General features: G+C 36.0%; 1 protein-coding gene across 1 annotated transcript; it reads right to left on the bottom strand.

Annotated features, from left to right (window-relative positions):
• Positions 1–780: 780 nt before the first annotated feature.
• cass4 (Cas scaffold protein family member 4) lies at positions 781–21928 on the bottom strand. Its single transcript, XM_051122037.1, is given in 8 exon segments — positions 781–2659; positions 2745–2828; positions 4810–4907; positions 4910–6083; positions 6287–6400; positions 7686–7757; positions 9934–10338; positions 21809–21928. Coding segments are annotated over 8 exon segments (2367 nt in total). The 5' UTR covers positions 21815–21928; the 3' UTR covers positions 781–2245.

The raw sequence follows: 21928 nt of genomic DNA, 5'->3' as shown, positions 1-21928 counted from the left end.
CGTTATTTATATTGTACATCACAAGCCAGACGTTTCTCATTAGAAAGCAGTTTTGCACATTGACAAGATTCGATCTAATTTGAATTTACACGTCTAAGTAATTTGAACTTTTGTAATGTAAAACAGCTGGATGACTTTAAAGAGCTCACACTAAAATTAAAATTATGTTAAACTTTTCTCACCTTGAAGTCACTCCAAATTTGTCTTTTTTTTTGAGAAATGTCTTATTTAATGTGTTTTTTCTCTCTCTCTCTATAAAATGAAAGTCAGTGGTAACCAAAATTGTTTGGAGAGGTTCACTTTCAGAACAAAATAATTACAGATAATTTACTCACTACCTTGTCATCCAAGATGTTCATGTCTTTCTTTCTTCAGTCGTAAAGAAATGATGTTTCTTGAAGAAAACATTTCAGGAATTATCTCCATATAGTGGAGTTCTACGGTGCCCGCGAGTTTGAACTTCCGAGTTTAAATGCAGCTTCAAACGATCCCAGTCGCGGGAGAAGGGTCTTATCTCTATAAAATTGGAGGAGAAAAATGAGATGGGAGTTTTTCAACATAATTTTTTTTTTTTTAGAAAATAACCAATCGTTTCGCTAGATAAGACCCTTCACCCTTGGCTGGGATCGTGTAGAGTCCTTTAAAGCTGCATTTTGGAAGTTCAAACTGGCGGGCAACGCTATATGGAGAGCATTCCTGAAATGTTTTCCTCAAGAAACAATTTCTTTACACCTGAAGAACAAAAGACATGGACATCTTGGATGACAAGGGGGTGAGTAAATTGTATTTTTTTGTTCTGGAAGTGAATTTCTCCTTTAACAACATTCTTCAAAATATCTTCTTGTGTTCCACAAAAAAAGAAAGTTATACAAACATAAAGCAACATTATGGTGAGCGAATTATGACAGAATTTTCATTCCCTTTAACTATGAGACTATAACATATTAAACTCACTATTTACACATTGAACAGTCAGAAACTGTTGGTAAGTAACATTTTATTTGTGTCAAGAAGAAATATTTTCACAGATATTTATATGTGGAAAAAACAGAATACTACATTCTTACAGTGTGTGGAAGAATATTGAAAACTAGAAAACTGACAAATTATACAAAAAAAGTAACTGTATTGAGGAAATATTTACATTTTGCTCAAACACTGAGTTTTCAATTATTGTACAAAAAGAAACGCAAACTATATTCATCTACATACATTTTGTCTACTTATTACGACCAAAAATCTGCATACAGTGTCGGGCATTATAAAAGTGCAATTTTTGCTTAAGTCATTTAAAGTCTGAGGTTTGGCAGAGTGAGTACACCAAAAAAAAGACTAATAGATGCACAAATCGTGTTTAAGATTGTTACTGTATCACTGTTTTAACAGGTCGTCCAAAAACGAATTGTGACCCTGGACCACAAAACCAGTCTTAAGTAGCACGCGTATATTTGTAGCATTTGTAGCATTTATGGGTCAAAATTATCGATTTTTTATGCCAAAAATCATTAGGATATTAAGTAAAGATGTTCCATGAAGATATTTTGTACATTTCTTACCATAAATATTTAAAAACCTAGTTTTTGGTTAGTAATATGCATTGTTAAAAACTTCATTTGAACAACTTTAAATGCGATTTTCTCAGTATTTTGATTTGTTGGCACCCTCAGATTCCAGGTTTTCAAATAGTTGTATCTCGGCCAAATATTGTCCCATCCTAACAAACCATACATCAATGGAAATCTTAGTCCAGGGTCACAACTGTCATTTTTTGGGTGAACTGTCACTTTAACATCTACACAGCAACTAGCATGTTTTCTGCTTTGTCTTTATGTGTTTACATGCACAATCATACAATGATATTGTTTAAAAAACCATGCAAACACTTTAAACAATGTTCTTTGATCAGGTAACATTTTTAAACACTGAAAGCAAAACCTGATTTCAACACATTTTTAATATCTATATGTAAACACCTTTACCGACTTTGTACAAAAGCTTTTATTCTTGCATTAGCATACTGTGCATGTAAACACATCAATGTCATTTTTTGAGGTTATAATTGTAAGTCCATTTGTTACCTTAAACACTGCCTCTTCATTCAGACTAACACATTAAACAAAATAATCTATGGAGCTTGTTTTAAGAGTGGCCGGTTTAGACCCACATACAAATCACACAAATTGAGATATTTCACATATACCATGTTGTCTTCACCGTCGCCACCACCAGATGGCAAAACTGCTGCTTAGATGTCCAGTGACATTCTGAAGTGTTGTGCCCTTTGAGCCAACTCTTTGGCAGTGTCCTGCGCCTCCTGGAGAGCCGGTTTTTCAGGGAAGTTCAAAGCGGCATTCTTGGTCACAAGGGCCAGTTGCTTGAGCTGGGAACACAGCTGATTGCTCATAGACAACATTTCCTGGCAGGCCTCTCGATTTTTAGCTTCACTACACAGTGTGTTCACGAGTCTCTGGCCTACCATGATGACCAGCTTGCTGTCGGAGATGAACTTTTCAGGGGGCTGGCCATCATTCAGGCTACTTATAAACACGCTGATGGCCTTCTGAATAGCTCCAAAATACAGCCGGCAGTGGTCAGAGATGGAGGGATTCCTGGAGGTCTGGACTGGACTGCAGGGGTTAACTGATTGTGACTGGGAAACCTTTTGAAGAAAAAATGAGTAATAAAATGGTTTAGAAAATGGAAGTCAGTAAGTTTTGAACACAGTGAGGGTCAAAGTTTTTTACCTGTTTTTTCAAGGTATCACCATTCCTCTTTGATTTAAAACTGCTTTTGGCTGGTTTTGGTTGTTGGTCAAACTCTGGCTTTGTCTGTTAAAAGCAACATAGAAATTAATACTTAACATCAAATTGATTAAAAGACATTATGCTTTTCTTTTTTAAATGATAATCATAAGAAATGCTTCTTCAGCAGCAAATCAGCATATTAGAATGATTTCTGAACGATCATATGAGACTGAAGACTGAATGAAATGGCTGATGAAAATTTAGCTTTGCCATCACAGAAATAAATTATATTTTAAAATCTATTAAGTTTTTAAATTGTAATATTTCACAATACTGTTAATTGATCGAATAAATGCTTAAAAAGTTCAAAAGATTAATTTGGCTGTCATTCATACAAATGAATAATTTAATAACACTATTACTTTAGCAAATTTCAAAATGAATATCCTTTTTTCATACTGTACATTATAAAGTAGTGATGCTTATATTCACTCATAGCATCTACAATGACTTACATTTTTGTTAGCATGTTATTTTAAATGTAATATTTATAGTATCAATTTACAATATAACATTTAAAGACAATATGTGTGAGGGACGAGTGCAACACACGGCTTGACCACTTCCGCTCCTTTCAGTCATGCGTATGTGGGGTAAAAGGGCACTGTTTTATCATACTAGCAGTGTTGCCAAGTCTGTGGTTTTACTACCTAATTGGGCTACTTTAACACTGTTGCCGCAGGTTGTTTTTCATGTCCGCGGGTTGAAGCAAGCACAATAATGTGATATTTAGCCCCTGGAATGCAAACTTTACCAGGGGAACCCTGCCAAAAAATGTGCATTTTTCCCCCAGAATGCGTTTTTTACCAGAGGACCCCCTCCGAAATGTAATTTTGGGGCAAGTTCTGAGTAGCAATTGGGCGGGTTTTATTATAAAAACCTTGCAACCTTGCATACTTGATACATTTGAGTTTTGTTATAATGCTACTCCATGTGTTCGTCACCTGTCTAATGAAAGGCATAAAATATTTAAGCGTCTTTGGTGTTTTCATGTTTTCTACAAATCAAGTGTGCATGATGTCATTGTCATGATGCAATGAAGGGATAGGCCACAAGTTAAAATTGCTATTTCTCTTTTCTTCAAAACATCTGGGATAATGTTAAGTATACAAGTCAGCAACTTGTAGCTGAACTTGTAGCTCATAGCACTGTTTTAGTAGTTTTAGTAATTTTATTAAAGAAAATCTTGTGCCTTTTATATTAACCCTTTGTCAGTTACAGTTGAGCTCAAAAGTTTACATCCCCCTTTTAGAATCATTGTTAATTATTTTACCACAACAAGAGGGATTTTTTCATTTAGTACTGGCCTTCAGAGGCTACAGAAGATAGGTTCATGTTTTCCCAGAAGACAAAATGAGTGAAATTTACCCTGATCTTACCCTGATCTTCAATTTCAAAGTTTTCACCCCCGGCTCTTAATGCATTATGTTTCCTTCTGAAGGATCAGTGAGCGCTTACATCTTCTGTAATAGTTGCATATGAGTCCCTCAGTTGTCCTCAGTGTGAAAAGATGGATTTCAAAATCATACAGTTGGAATTACATTGTTGGAAAGGGTTCAAATACACAAAAATGCTGAAAAACCAAAGAATTTTAGGACCTGAAGGATTTTTCTGAAGAGCAGCAGGCAGTTTAACTGTTTAGGACAAACAAGGGACTCATGAACAACTATCACTAAATTAAAAAAAACACAGCAGTGGATCATTCAGGTAACAACATAGTATTAAGAATCAAGGATATGTACATTTTTGAACCGGGTCTTTTTTATATTTTCATCTATTATTTTCTCTTGTAGACTATATGGAAATGTCTTTTATGTGAAATATCTTATTCAGGTCAGTACTAAATAAACAATAACACGCATTTTGTATGATCCCTCTTATTTTGGTCAAATAATTAACATTTTTAATGATTCAGAAAGGGGGGTGTAAACTTTTGACCTCAACTGTATAGCCCATAACATGACAATAATTACAGTCTTATCAGCTTGAGGTGTGATTTGCCTACCTGAAGTTGTACATAGTCACTTTCATCTATTCCTGAATCTACCAGTGTTTCACTTCTGTTCTGACTTCTTCTTTCAGACGGGGTTATATTCTCCACCCGTCTGGTTCCTTAACGGGCACTTTGAAAAGAAGCTTTCCATTTGCAATCAGAATGGACACCAGCCTCTTCACATCCTCTGGCACGGTTCGGGCCACCATAACAAAGCGCTCCAGGTGGTCAGGCGTCTGTGACTGGCCTGCATCCTGAGCTAGCGTATCCAGTATCCAGCCTAGATCTCGCAGAGCACTTGCGGCCTGCTGAAGGATCAAGCCCGAGTCTTCAACGATGGAGAGCTGCTTCAGGAGCCTGGCCTGCAGGTTACAGTCTGTCAGCCGCTGCGCATTACCTCTGACATCCAAGGCGAAGTTTAAGAAGCAGGTGACGGAGTCAGTCACATCTTCGGTGGCCGTGCGGATCTGATGGAGGTGCGGACTCAGATGCTTTTTGATTCTCCATTGGCTGCTGACGAACAGCATAAGCTTGGGCACGGATTGGCACACCGCTTCTTGCAGCTCAAGCAACCTGCTGCTGGCTTCCTCCTGTGAAAGTGTGACCTCACGCAAGGGCTCAGGTTCAGGAGAACTCAGCATGAAGGAGTCGCATGAGCTCCTGGAGGAGCTGGAAGCCGTGGAGGAGGTGGACACAGTTGAACTTCTCTGGTGGTCTTTGTTGTTCTCATCATTTCTTCTAATCGTTCCTTCCCCAGGCTGCCTGGACACTGTCCTGCCCCTTGAGGGCCAATGACGAAGTTGTTCAGACATAGGTCCAGGTTTATCCCTGTATTCAATGGATTCGTGGCTTGTTTTAGAATCCGTTTCAGGAGGACTTTGCTGTCTGGGTAACACTACAGAGCTTTCTGTTTGTTTAGGGCAAGGTGGGACATCATAGATGCATGTGTTTGTTGAATACCTAGTGTCTGTACAAGACTGTATCAATGCATTGCTCGGTTTGGGGATGTCATAGAGGGGCTGAACGGGACTGTGCTTCCTTTCAGGCCAACTGTGATTTGGCAAAGTGTCATAAAGTGGCTGGTCTGAATTCAGAGTTTTGGGTGGCATGGTGCCGAAGTAGCAAAGTTCACTTCCTTGTTTTTGAGGGAAAACAGGCACGTCATAAATCCATTCAGACTTGCAGGGTTTCGGCATGGTACTAAAACCACATAGATCCTCACTGATGGAAGGCACTGGGATGTCATAGTTGGGGTCTTGGGAAGCCAGTGGGGGTATTGCGGCGACCTAAAAAAGTAAATAAATTGTAAATTTTACTTCTAAATAGCTCTGGAATTGTACAAAATATTTACATTTTACATTTATTCATTTAGCAGATGCTTTTATCCAAAGCGACTTACAGGTGGGGAATACATCAATCAAATATTGAATTAGAGTTATATCAGCGAAGACATCTTCACAGTTTTAATGTGTTAGTATGAGCCACTTACTTTTTTCTTGATTGAAGTGGCGCATCTCACACTGTGCAGCAGTTCATATCTATTATGAAAGTCTGTGCTTGACGTCACTGATGTTTTCCTTTCCAAAGGCTGCAGTGTAGAAGGCTTTAAAAGACAAGTTACACAATTTATGATATTAACTTTGATCAGTATCATTTTTCAGAGTATTTCTTAAAGTGACATTCTCACTTTTCTTTCTTCTCAGTTATTTGATGAATGACTAAAAATGACTAGTGCAAGGGTTTTTAAACATTTCAACGACAAATTAAACATATATATATACACTACCAGTCAAAAGTTTTTGGACAGTAAGATTTTTAATGTTTTTAAAGAAGTCTCTTCTGCTCACCAAACCTGCAATTATTTGAAAATAACTGTTTTCTATTTGAATATATTTTAAAATGTAATTTATTCCTGTGATTTCAAAGCTGAATTTTTAGAATCATTATTCCAGTCACATGATCCTTCAGAAATCATTCTAACTTTCTGATGTGCTGCTCAGAAAATGTATTATTATTATTATGTTGAAAACTACAAAGAGTAGATTTTTCTCAGGTTTCTTTTACGAATATAAGGTTCAGAAGAACAGTATTTATCTGAAACAGAAATCTTTTTTAACATTATAAATGTCTTTATCATCACTTTTGATCAATTTAAGCAGCCTTGCTAAATGAAAGTATTAATTTCTATTACCCCCCACCACCAAAAAAAAAAGTCCAAGCTTTTGAATGATATAGTAAAAAAATTTACTCAACTGACTTAAATACTGATAATAATAATAATAATAATAATGTTTCTTAAACAGCAAATCAGCATATTAGAATGATATCTGAAGGATCATGTTACACTGAAGACTTGAGTAATGACGATTAAAATTTATCTTTGATCACAGGGATAAATTACACTTTACAATATATTCAAATAGAAAGCAGCAATTTTAAACAGTAAAAATATTTCACAGTATTCCTGCTTTGGCTGTATTTTGGATTAAATAAATGCAAGCTTGTTAAGAGAATTCTTTAAAAAACATTTAAAAACCTACTATCCAAAAACATATATATTTTCAGTTTTCACAATCAATGTTTTTCTTCTTATTACTTATTTAATAATTTTCTATTTTTAGAATGATATATAGATTTTATTTATTTATTTATGCTGTATTTTTATACTGGCCAGACAATGTCTGTCAATAAAAATAAATTGTGCAGAGGTTAAAAAAAAATAATGTAACTGTTCAGATTACCGATTTATAAATTCTACACTTTTCTTCTTGTTTTCACATCTTTTTTGTACTCTGCATGCCCTCTTACAGACCTCTAGGCGCCCTTTGACCTCAAACTAGAAATCCTGGGCTAGTGAACAACTAAAAAAAAAAATCAGTAGGACTTACTCTGAACAAAGTGGGTTTTCTCACCAGGCTTGGGACATCATATATATCTGCACCACATCTGGCAGGTAAAGTCTGAAAAGCGTAAAAATGTCAGCTTAGGCAAAAAACCTAATTAAACAAGCAAAAACTTGAATACGTTATGTTGATGACAACACATGGCCTACTTTTTTTAAGTGCTGTGCACTTTACTGTGTGCCTGCCCAATTAACCCAGTTTTCTAATTGAAGCCATACTTCACATAATCTGCTAAGTGCATCTACATCTCTCCCTGAAGCAGGAGGGGAAGTGGTCAACACGTGAACCCAGCAACCTCACCTATTACACAGTAACTTGCATAGACACTTCCCTCTCTCTCTTCCTTTCTCTGGGGTTCCCAGCCATAGATCTTCTGGTTGCAGTTAGTGGTGTCTGAATTCTGTCTTTGCTACTGTTTTACAAGCTCATAAAGCCCCTGTGCTACATACCTGTCCCTGCAGAGAAAGCCCCCTGGTCCCCATCTGTGAACTCTTTGCCAGCAGGGGTTTCCAAGACATTACTTGTAGTTAGCTTTAGATCAACATATAGTCTACTAAATCATATACCATTTTGGATTCACACCAACGCACATTAACATTGTTTACTGTAAGTGCTGTTTATACATCGTGTGCCACATTAAAGGATTAGTTCACTTCCAGAATAAAAAATTCCTGATAATTTACTCACCCCTTATGCCTTCCAAGATGTTTGTGTCTTTCTTTCTTCAGTCGAAAAGAAATTCAGGTTTTTAACATTCCAGGATATTTCTCCATATAGTGGACTTCAATGGGACTAAAGGGTTGAAGGTCCAAATTACAGTTTCAGTGCAGCTTTAAAGGGCTCTACACAATCCCAGCTGAGGAATAAGTGTCTTATTTAGCAGAACGATCAGTCATTTTCTAAAAAAAAACAAAAAAAACCACTATACTTTTTAACGACAAACACTCATCTTGCACTAGCTCGACCACACACATTATGTAACCACGCATGCTTGATATAGGTGGAAGTACCAACCCAGTGTTTACAGACCGAAGACAGCTGTCGGACAATTTTGAATTTGGAGGAGAAAATAAGATGGAGTTTTTACCCTACCCTACCTTTTTGAACTGAAGTACACAGACGAAGAAAAAAACCACGTGTGACTTAATGCGTGAATTGTGGTTTTAAAGTATACACATTACAATTTTTTTAGAAAATGATCAGTTGTTTTACTAGATAAGACACTTATTTCTCAGCTTGGATTGTGTAGAGCCCTTTGAAGCTGCATTGAAACTGCAACCCATTGATTCCCATTGAAGTCCACTATATGGAGAAAAATCATGAAATGTTTTCCTCAAGAAACTTAATTTCTTTTCAAATGAAGAAAGAAAGACATGAACATCTTAGATGACATAGGGGTAAGTATATTATTAGGATATTTTTATTCTGAAAGTGAACCAGCTTCTAGTTTAAAGTCTAAAAGTTTAAAGTTTAAGTTTGTTTTTTTCAGCAGGGAAGATTTAAGTTGAAAACAGTATTGTGTAAATGCCCTTTCAGTGTTTTTCGAAAGAATCCTTTGAGTCAGTGAATCGCTCATTTGTTTCACTCCTGAATGAAACAGTGTTTCGAACAAATCAATTGGATAAATGATTCAATTCAATGACTTGCTCAAAAAGACAGTGAAAAAAGGTGAAAAGTCCCACTGCTGTTGGGCTGTGCATCAGCACTTTTGGGAGTCACATTCAAGTAAACAAACTGTTAAAAATATATAAAACTGAAATTTGACACACAGTAGGTATGTTTACGTGCATTTATTTCCATCCGTTGGAATGAATCCAATCCAATTTCAGATTCTGAACATGTGAACTCAAGTTAAAGACTGACACGGAGGAGAAGAAATTGTTGAATAAAGTTGCTATTTGTGTTGCACACAAAAACTATTATCATAGCTTCATAAAATTACAGTTGAATCACTGATGTCACATTGACTATTTATGTCCTTACTACCTTTCTGGGTCTTGAACGTGTCAGCTGCGTCACTGTCTATGCAGGGTTAGAAAGCTTTCAGATTTCATCAAAAATATCTTAATTTGTGTTTGAAGATGAAGGAAGGTCTTACGGGTACACTATCCCTTTGTATTTACATGAAGACATCTCAGTCTGATTGTGCAATCACTCTGATCATAAACGGATTATTTAAGTGCATACGTATCTACTGTTGGAAAATGTGCTGTTGTTCCAGTGAGAGACTTACATTGTGAGAAGACCTGGTTCTATCTACATCCTTTTGCGCTGTGTGCTTATCTGGTGAAGGGGCGGCTTGAAGGGGAACTTTATATATTGTGCTCATTTCTTCATAAATCGGAATCACTGGTTGCCTGTTAGCTTTAGGAGTTTGATAAATGTTCTGAAAACTATGATCGCTCAAGTAGTCCTTCTCTGTGCCTAAGTTCATACAGACTTTCTCAGCCTCTGCTGGGGAAAGCAGAGCCAGGCGGTTCGCTGGTGCCAGGCCCTGACGTCCATGAAGAGAACACTTCCACCAGCCGATGCTCCCGGCCACGTTTTTCTCTAGCACCCTGATGATGTCACCCTTGTGAAAACCCAGTTCATCCTCAGTTTCGGCTGTGTTGTCATAAAGAGCTCTGGCAAACAGCGGCTGAAGGAAACAGAAGACAGAAGATGTAAGAAAGTGGTCTCTCAAGACAACTACTGGTCAGAAGAAGACACGTAATGACAATGACACACAATGAAGGACCACCACAGAAGGCAGTGCTGTCTTGGAATGGGATTTGAACATGAATGGCCTTGTGTGACATGGATAATGGGCCTGTGCGTAACTAGCCCTGCTGAAAGAATCCCTGTGACCTTGTTCCCTAGACATCCCCTGAGACTTTGTTCAGATAAGCAGTAAAAATCCAACACAAAAATGTTTTGTTTTTGTAGTTTGATCAGACTTTTTTCCTTTGTCTAATTGCGATACATAAAGCTGAAGTCAAAAGTGTACATACACCTTGCAGAATCTGCAAAATGTTAATTATTTTACCAAAACAAGAGGGATCATACAAAATTCATGTTATGTTTATTTAGTACTGACCTGAATAAGATATTTCAAGACATTTACATATAGTCCACAAGAGAAAATAATAGTCAAATTTATAAAAATGACCCTGTTCGAGTTTACATACACTTGTTTTGTTAATACTGTGTTGTTCTCTGAATGATTCACAGCTGTATGTTTTTGTTTAGTGATAGTTGTTCATGAGTCACTTGTTTATCCTGAACAGTCAAACTGCCCACTGTTCTTCTAAAAAAATCTTCAGGTGCCACAAATGCTTTGGTTTTTTAGCATTTTTGGGTATTTGTACCCTACAATGACTGTATGATTCTGAGATCCATCTCAGGGACTCATATGCAACTATTACAGAAGGTTCAAACGCTCACTGACGCTTCAGAAGGAAACACAATGTATTAAGATCCAGGGGGGGTAAAAACTTTGAATTTGAAGATTAGGGTAAATTTAACCTTTTTGTCTTCTGGGAAACATGTAAGTATCTTCTGTAGCTTCTTAAGGGCAGTACTAAATGAAAAAAAAAAAAAAAAAGATATTTAGGCAAAATAAGAAAATGTACACATCTTCATTCTGTTCAAAAGTTTACACCCCTGGCTCTTAATGCATTATTTTTCTATCACTAATCAAAAACAAACAAACAAAAAAAACCCAGCTGTGGATCATTCAGAGAATATTATCATTATTATTATATTATTCAGAATATTAAGAATCAAGTGTATGTAAACTTTTGAACGGGTCATTTTTATAAATTCAACTATTATTTTCTAATGTGGACTATATGTGAACGTCTTTTATGTGAAATGTCTTATTCAGGTCAATACTAGATCAAAAAATATCATGCATTTTGTATGATCCCTCTTATTCTGGTAAAATAATTAACATTTGCAGACTCTACAAGGTGTATGTAAACTTCTGACTTCAACTGTATATAACGTTTTTAAAAAAACGAATACTTTTATTTAACAAGGATGCATTATAATGCATCAAATGTGTCAGCAAATATGTTAAATATTACAGAAGATCATTAAACATAGCACAGTTTACTAAAAAAATATTAGTTTTCAACACTGATAATAATAAGAAATGTTTTTTGAGGATCATGTGACACTGAAGACTGGAGTAATGATACTGAAAATTCAACTTTGCCATCACATGAATAAATTACATTTTAAAACATATTACAACAGTTATTTGAAGTCATAATAATATTTTACAATATTACTGCTATTGCTAAATTTATGATTAAATAAATGCATCATGGTGAGCGTAAGAGACTGCATTCATGCATTTGTTTTTGTAAATGTTGTCCTAATAATAAGTACTATAACAGAATGTATGTCCAAAGACAGGTGTATGAATGAAAAGCCTTCCTCTATGCTTGGTTTTTACTTCCTGCCTCACTTTTCTTTAGAATAAAAGGAAACATCTTCCACACACTTCCCTATAAGTCTACATTTTAAAATCCCCAAAATACAACATTCAGGTTTCTGGTCTAGATTGTTTATCAGTGGGAAACAATGTGAACAATGAATCCATTCAAATCATTTTTAGCAGAACTCCGACTGTCCGTAAACTCAAAAAGTAGTTCCGGAGTTTGATTCTCAGGTACTTCACGGTCTGCACGGTTATTTATAAATAGGCCTTCAGACATATACAAACACCTGCACCTGCAAATCATACAGTAAACAAGAGATTTGATGCGGGTGACATCTGGAGAGCCCCTCACTCAGCACACATTACCCCACACACATGCACACACGCTTCTACTATGTGCACACGTCCCTTTAAACCCCGTCCCATGTGCTCACAAATTCCTCAGCAGCAACAGTGCATATGTTTAAAATTAAACATCATGCTACAGGCAGTCACTCAGGTTTATTGTCAGATACAGCAACAAGCAAGGCAAAATCTTTCTAAAACTTTCTAAAAAAAAACACTGTCCAAAAGCGACACCAGCAGGTGAACTTACAGCGGGAGTCTTGCCTCCCCTGAGCCCATTGAGTTTTAACAGACTCCAGAGTAAATCTCCATGTCTGTGGCTAATATTTAGCAAGGTTTGATGATCCGAAAAATTCAAAAGTAGTTCAAAGATAAATATATAACATTCATGTGTATATGTGTGCATGCATGTGCATTCAGTAGCTGATGATCAGCTCCCTCCCACCCCATATCCTCTCCCCCACACGCAAGCCTTCCTTCCTCAAAGCTCCACTCCCTGCTGATAAGAGACGGATGCAAGCGCTGCCTTAAATGGCTCATGCACGAATCCTCTGTGACAAAGCCTCTATTCAGCCCACATGGCTGACACACTGAGCACCTGTTCCGCTCGCAAGCCCTCCAGTCGATTGCAACGTAGGCTCTGGTTAATGCACGCTGACCACAACAAACCGCAGGCCCTCCCACACTGATCCATACAGACCAAAGCACACCAAGGCCAGTCCCAGCACGCTTTATGCGTGTATGAGAACTTAGCTGCAAACAAACCTAAGTTGCACCCAACTTATACTTTACCTAACATAGTCATGGCGTGAGGTGGTTCAGCTAGCATGCGAAATAATAGTATGGGTATTTGTTGTGGTTATGTGTGGAGGGCCATTTCAGTTGGTTGTTTTACAGACCACAATGCTAAAAACAGAAAAATAGCTGGGTTTTCTGAACATCTGCAATAATATGGCTTTTGCATAAAAATAAGCACTGAATGTACACTGAAAAGAATGTGTAATTAAATTACTAACATGGTTTTGTGGTTGCTGAATATGCAGCAACTGACTGAAAATGAAACAACTACTTTGAAACTTTTTAACCAGAAATTGTCAATTTCACAAAGAAATGTCAAGTAACATTGAATTTAATTAGATTTTGAAGTAAAACTTCAGAAAAGATTATTTTACAATGTACAAGTAATTTGTAGGTTGGTAGGTCAAACATTGCTCTGTTTAGGGCTGTCACTATTGATTATTTTGGTAATGAGTAATCAGATTATTCAAATTTATTTTTTGAGGTAATAAAAACAGACCTAAGCCAACAATAGCTTTAAAAATGACTTAAAATAAATATATAATAGTAATGAGGCAATGATAACTAGTTCAGATAAAGTATCAAAGGCATGTAATCATATGGTTTTACTGAACAAAACTCAAACATAATACAAATGTATTATAAACAATAGAACTAATATACATTACGCATTACGTCAGATGAGTGCAGACGGCACCAAAGCCCTAACGTTTGTTTTTACACATTACTCCGTGATCTAATCCTCGTTTAATATTGACTAAACAACATTTAACTCAAATATCCACTTAGACTTTAATATTTAGCAATTTCTTTACCACAGAAATGCCACCGCCACTGTCATTTCTTGAATATGTGGATATCAAAACGTGTAAACACAGAATGAGGGTTTGAGCTTTTATTTTGAAATCGCAATTAACAGATTTATAAATGATTTACCTTACAAATCTAATGAAATGGCAAACATTGCGTTCCCAGATTAACGTTAGGCTGCGTTTACACTAGTGCGTTGTTGTTTTAATATGCATCAGTTTTGCTACGGTTATGCATTGCGTTTCCGTGTAAACGGACCAAAACGGAGACTTTTGAAAACTACCCGCAATACGCTCATTGTTGTACCCATAGTCATGTATAGGTAGATTCCCCATTCGACCACTTCAAGCATGTAGACGCATCTGCCATCTAAATAACAGGGCATCTACCTATACATATCTATGGTTCTACCTGCATGAATAGTCATGTGACATATGTTTTCGGTTGTGTAGTGTAGACGGAGATCGTTTCTGAAACGCAGTGAAAACGCCAGTGTAGACGAGGATCATTTTCATTTTAAAACGCCGTTTTACAAAGAAAACAGACTAATGTAAACAGGGCCTTATAATATGCAGTGATGGAGTCCGAAGCCCTGTTTACACTAGTGCGTACTGGTTTTAAAACAGTGTGAAAATGAAAATGATCCTCGTCTACACTGGCGTTTTCACTGCGTTTCAGAAACGATCTCCGTCTACATTACACAAATGAAAACGCATGTCACATTACCATTCATGCAGGTACAACCATAGATATATATAGGTCGATCCCCTATTATTTAGATGGCGGATGTGTCTACGTGCTTGAAGTGGTCGAATCTATGGGTACAACAATGAGCATGGTGTTATTGTTTAAACGGTCGTCAAGGATGCAGAGCAAATGTGGGCAGCCATACCATTGTTTTCAAAAGTCTCCGTTTTGGTCCATTTACACCGAAGCACAACCCCAGAGTTTTCAAACTAAAACTAAATTGTTTTGAAAGTCCCCGTTTTCGAGTGCTGAAAACGCCGGAGTAGTGTAAACGATAGGCGTAACCTTAGCAGAAGTACTGCGTTTTAAAACGAAAACGCACTAGTGTAAACTCAGCCAGATGGTGTGGAGCACATATTTTTGGTATATCATGCAACCTTGGAAAACGGTCTAAAAATGTGTTTCACAAGGATTCTAGTCCTTGAAATGCACCCATACCGGTATTTTGCCGGTTATTCGACACTATCAAAATTTGGTCGAGGTTAAATCGAGTACTTGAACTGAATCGAGAAATCTTTTTGTAATTCTACTGTTTTGTGATGGTGGTACCACAGCCATTAGGGCTATTTTTTTTCACACTTATTAACCTATTTCTGCTAAAAATGGTTTGAACATAGTTCACACTGTTCTCTACAACTAAATAGTCTAACCAGCAGCTTTTAGTGCTCAAATACTGTGCTGAAATAGTACGACTGTAGTGAATTAGCCCCTGGTCTGTACAACCGCACACGTGTCTCAAAAGGGAAGATTGCTGAGTGTGTACATTTCTAAGTTTGCGTTTGGAGTATGCGCGTGTGTACAGTGAGAAAGGAGGTCAAATTCAGCTGGGATTCCAGCACACGCCTGCTTGTGCAGATCAGACTCGGACAGCTGGTCTCAGCTCTCAAGAAGCAGCTGTCTCTCTCCTTCATGTCTCACACCCGCTCTCTCTGCGCATCTTGTTTTCTTGCGGGATGAAAATGAAAACTGTGATATGCCATTCTGTGCTTCTGCATAATAATAATGTCTACATTTGTAGCATTTCTAGTGTATATCTTGTGATTTCTACAGGTAGAAATGAATATTTCATGTTCGTTTATTTTGTTTAGCAGAAAGAAATGCCTTGAATGGGGTCCTGATCACCCTGTTGAGTTTATTTAGCAAAAATTAGCATTTTTTTTCTCACTTATTAAATGAGGCTTCTCCCACATTAACCAAATTTCTAAATTAAGGATTTGTTAATTCAGAGAACAACATGTTTTTCTGAACAAGTGCAGAAGTAAAATGTCAGACGTGATCCATAAGTGTAAGCTTTAACTGTAAGAATGGGTTCACACTTTTGCAGAATGTCTGTTTAGTGTGTGAAACGTCTTCCCATTAACTTTAACCCCTCAACCTAAGAGTGAAAGTGCAAAAGCCCAGCGTCAGCACATGATTCTGGGGAACAAGACAAAAATGCTTGTTATGCAAAGAATAACGCAAACACAGACGTCAAATGTTTAGAACTTTCTAATGTATCTACAAATGAAAACTCTATTTACTCACTATCATACCCTGATAAACCTTTATGACTTACTTTCTTCTACAAAACACAAATGGCGATATTTCAAGGAAGCATCTTTGTCCACACAATTAAAGTCAATGGGGTCCAAAACAACACTGGACATCTTTGACTTCCATTGCATGGACAAAAATCACACTGAAACTACACTTTTCTTCTAAATTTCCACTTTTGTATTCCAAAGAAAGTAAGTAAGCTAGCTATCGCTTTAATTGGAAAACTCCACACATATTTGAGACTGCAAAGAAGCTGTTGATGAGGCAAACTGGTCCATATTTCCAAAATTAGAATATTTTCGAAGTGAGAGGAATGCATTGACATAAATATTTATAGTGTGCCCACAGGGTCAGTGTGCTCAGGCAATGAGCATCTCTTTTTACAGGGACAGGAAGCTGCCTTGTTAAGATGATATATTAGACTTTCCCACACTGAGTGAGTGCATGAGTATGCGCCGATGTAGGCCGTCTGAGATGAAACTGTGTACCCAAGAAAAATTCCACTTGCGTTCCAAGCTCGTAGTGAATCCTAGTTAAAAGGCTTGATTAGAAGTGACAACTTCATCCCACTCTGTCTCAAGCATTGGGGAGTACTTAACTAGAAGCAACTTAACTGCTTTTTTGGTCAAAATTGTAGTGGGTCAAAGTGCAAGAGACCACAGCTATATATGAGAATAACAAGAACTAGCTTCTTTTGACTGTATGACTATACATGCATGAAGTCTGGTTCACTTTGCAGCTTGTTGAATTAAAGAACTGACAGTAAGGGACTTTCTAACCAATATGCAAAGCATATAATTTGTTTCTTAAAGGGGTAGTTCACCCAAAAATGACAATTGTGTCATTAATTATGCACCTTCATGTCGTTCCAAACCCGTAAGACTTTTGTTCATCTTCAGAACACAAATATTTTTAATGAAGACACAGGAAGGTAGTTAGGGTTAGGGTTAGGCTTAAAAATAGTCCATATGACATCAGTGGTTCAACCGTAATGTGTTGAAGCTACAAGAACACTTTTTGTGCGCAAAAACAACTTTAGTCAACAATTTCGTGAACGCATGTGTAAGACTGGCATGGAAGAGAAGAAATTGTTGAATAAAGTCGTTATATATTTTTTTCTTTGCACACAATAAGTATTTGAACCACGGTCACATGGAATTTTTTAATCGATGTCCTACTACCTTTTTGGTCCTTGAACGTGTCAGTTGTGTTGCTGTCTACACAGGGTCTGAAAGCTCTTGGATTTCCTTAAAAATATCTTAATTTGTGCTCCGAAGATGAATGAACGTCTTACAGGTTTAGAACAACATGGAGGTGAGCAATTAATGACAAAATTTTCATTTTTGGGTGAACTATCAGTTTAATTAACGAACATTCAAAATATGTTAATTTATACAACTTAAATGTAAAAAGGTCACGGTGAGGCATTGGTAAGAATTAGATCAGAGACCACTAACATCCACCCATTGTATATAAACTGTCTCTCTTAAACTTCTTTGGTATTTCCTGTGTCACAACAATGATGATATCATACACAAACCTCTTGTTTCTCAGAAATGGCTTCCTGGGACCCATCGATTCTCATGACTCTGTTTATTTCTTTCTTTCATTTTTCCAGACAGGATATAGAATAATCACTGATGTTTACATAGCCTATAGGAGCACATGCAATCTTCCATCACTGGCTACAAGTTCCCCTTTTGGAAATTTGAGTGTTTTGAAATTGATGCATCACAGGAAATGTCGGACATTGATGCAATACAACAATAAAACAACTGAACATAAAGACAAATAGCAGATTATGCCAGTCATGATTATGATATACTGCAAATAAAGGTTTAGGGTTTATGAGGCCCAAATAGTGGACTTGCAGAGCTGATTTTTGTCTTTTCTAGGTTTTATCTAGAAGCTGATTTCCTGACCCTTCACGTCTTCTGCTTTTAATGCATATACTGGCACCACATTTTACCGCCTTCTGAGGCAACACACAGCTCTAGCCACAAAATGTTTGTAGATCTGTTTCCCCAAATTCATAGAGTAAGCAGCTAGCACTGTTCCTGTTCTTGCGTTAAATTTAGACACAAATGTGAACATACATTTTAAAGTGCTTCTATATGTATAATTAAATAGAGTGAGATACAACATATAAAATGTAACCAAATAGCTGATTTTCAATCGTTATCACAGAGGAACAGTCATTCAATGACTCTGGTATCAATTTTAGTCAAGAGTAACAAAATAGAAGTTCTCCAAAGATAATTTAGGGTTATTAACAATCAGATTAAGTAACTATAAGACTCCATTAAGGATACAAGAATCTTTTTGAATGTCTTGTTTAAAGTCTAAGTGAGAGGAATCTAGTGGTGTGTGGGTGTGATTTTGCAAATAACATCTGTCGTGCATCATCGCAGATGATTAAAAACGACATAAGTAAAAATCACAGAAATGGGCAAAAGGTCAAATGACGAAGAAACTTGAAAGTAGCAGGCACTGGAAACAATAGACATACACGCTACATTCAGACTTAAGTTTTTTTTTTTTTTTTTAAAGAAATTAATATTTTTATTCAGCAAGGATGCATTTAACTGATCTAAAGTGACAGTAAAGACATATATAATGTTACAAAAAGTTTCTATTTGTATTTTAAATAAATACTAGCAAATATAGCAACTCTTTTCAACGTTGATATCAATAAGAAATGTTTCTTGAGCAGCAAATCAGCATATCATAATGATTTCTGAAGGATCATGTGACACTGAAGACTGGAATAATGATGCTGAAAATTCAGCTTTCAGCCATCACGGGAATAATATTATATATATTTTAATATATATTTAAAAAATGGTTATTTTAAATTGTAACAATATGTCTTTACAGCCTAAATAAATGCAGCTTTGGTGAGCATAAGGAGAATTCTCTTTCAAAAAAAATTAAAAATATTACGACAGTAGAATTAGTGTTGAACAGTAGTATATATGAAAGACTGCAATTACAGGTTTTTACTTAAAATAATAATGTGATTATGTAAATACACTGGACTTTAATGTACACTATCAGTCAAAAGTTTTTGAACAGTAAGATTTTTTTTTTTTTTTTAAAGAATTCTGCTCACCAAGCCTGCATTTATTTGATCCAAAATACAGCAAAAGCAGTAATATTCTGAAATATTTCTTTCTATTTGAATATATTTTAAAATGTAATTTATTCCTGTGATCAAAACTACATTTTCAGCATCACTACTCCAGTCTTCAGTGTCACATGAAACTTCAGAAATACTTCTTTTGGGGAAAGAATTATAGAAATGAATACTTTTATTTAGCAAGGATGCTTTAAACTGATCAAAAGTGATGATAAAGACATTTATAATGTTACAAAAGATTTCTGTTTTTAAAAAATGCTGTTCTACTGAACGTTTTATTTATCAAAGAAACCTGAAAAAATTCTACTCAGCTGTTTTCAACATAATAATAATAATAATACAGGTTTTTGAGCAGCAAATCAGAATATTAGAATGATTTCTGAAGGATCATCTGACTGGAGTAATGATGCTAAAAAATCAGCTTTGAAACCACAGGAATACATTACATTTTAATATAAATTAAAACAGAAAAATGTTATTTTAAATAGTAATAATATGTTACAGTTTTACAGCTTAAATAAATGCAGCCTTGGTGAGCATAAGGAAACTTATATTATGACAGTACAATTAGTGTCGAGTAGTGTGTATGATAGACTGCAATTACAAATGTTCATGTGATTATGTAAATACTCTGGACGTTAATGTACACTACCAGTCAAAAGATTTGTAATGTTTTTTTTTAAAGAATTCTGCTCACCAAGACTGCATTTATTTGATCCAAAATACAGCAAAAGCAGTAATATTCTGAAATATTTTTACTATTTAAAATAACTTTTGAATATATTTTAAAATCGAATTTATTCCTGTGATCAAAACTACATTTCTCCAGTCTTCCGTGTCACATGATCCTTCAGAAATATTTTTTGGTGAAAGAAATTATAGAAATGAATACTTTCATTTAGCAAGGATGCTTTAAATTTTTCAAAAGTGATGATAAAGAAAACGATTTCTATTTCAGATAAACGCTGATCTTCTGAACTTTCTATTCATCAAAGAAACCTGAAAAAACTATACTCCGCTGTATTCAATTTGAGCAGCAAATCAGAATATTAGAACGATTTCTGAAGGATCATCTGTCTGGAGTAATGCTGCTAAAAAATCAGCTTTGAAATCACAGGAATAAATTACATTTTAAAATATATTCCAATAAAAAACGGTTCCTTTGAATAGTAAAAATTTTACTGTTTTTCCTTTACTTTGGATCAAATATATTCAGGCTTGCTGAGTAGAAGAGTAGAGGAGTCAGTACATTAAAACACTCATTTAGACATTACTTGTTTTTAAAGTCAGCTCTAAATTGCATTCTAACCTAAAATAATTTCCTGTCAAATTCCTGTCCTGTCCAATCTCCCCAGCAGGATAACTCGCTCGATATTCTCAACACGTCACAAGCAAAATATGAAGAGTTTAGATGCAAAACCAGCTAAAAGCCATCTCGGTCAAAAATGAGATAATGATACTGAGTGAATGCTCCTGACACATAGTATGCGTCCATCAAATACTTTACTTAAAACTCGCTAAATTCCAGCCTTAGCCCAATCAGAAGTGCCAGTACTTACATAGAAACCTATACAAAGTAGCCAGAAAGAAATGCTCATTTTAAAGAAATACGATTGATTTAGCTGGTTTTGCATCTGAACTCTTCATATATCAATATTTAATCACGTGATGTGCAATACCAATCACGAATAAAGATGCATATAAAAGTGCAAACCACAATGGTGGTTGGAAATTACACGTAAAGATGAGCAGTTCAACGTTAAGTTCTTCACTAACAGCATCAGACAACCACAGGAATATATTCTCAAAGAGATGGAACGTTCTTCACTAGGAATAGTAAAAGTGCGAATATCCAGCTATAATAGTTAAATCTTCATCCTCCCGTCAAACCTCTAACCTTTCCAACTCAACTCGACCCGAGTTTCAAAAGAAGAGAGCATGTTAACGACAGCCATAAAGTGCCATTCTCTTCCTTTCACTCTCAGGGTTAGCAGTATCACGTTACACATCACCTTCTGCAAATTCAGGGGTCTATATGAAGCTCAGGGCAGTGAGGGCAGGGGTTAGAGCTGACACCACATCTGAACTGTAAAACCCCAGTAGTTGGTTATCAGCAAGCAAACAAAAATAAATAAATAAAAACCTATCTAAACAAACCGGTTCCTGTGTGAAACTTTGACAGGAGGGTGGTAGGTTCCTCTGAGAAATCATTTAATACTACTAGTTCATTCATGGTAAAAATGCTCTAAAGATGCAACTAAAGAAGTGATCATTTGTTTCTGAAGTTAATTTAAAAGTCATACTGACCTCCATCTCTCTGAGATCTGAATCCTATGATCAATCAGTTCGTAAATCCCATTCAAAAGTCCTGTTTGCTATATTTTTATGTTTTCTGGTCTTCTTGTTGCTCTCTGTCTCTCTCTCACA

Source organism: Labeo rohita, chromosome 11 (assembly GCF_022985175.1).
Source record: "Labeo rohita strain BAU-BD-2019 chromosome 11, IGBB_LRoh.1.0, whole genome shotgun sequence".
Taxonomy (NCBI): Eukaryota; Metazoa; Chordata; class Actinopteri; order Cypriniformes; family Cyprinidae; genus Labeo; species Labeo rohita.
Note: the sequence above shows the minus strand (reverse complement) of the source record. Positions and strands in the feature narration are given on the sequence as shown.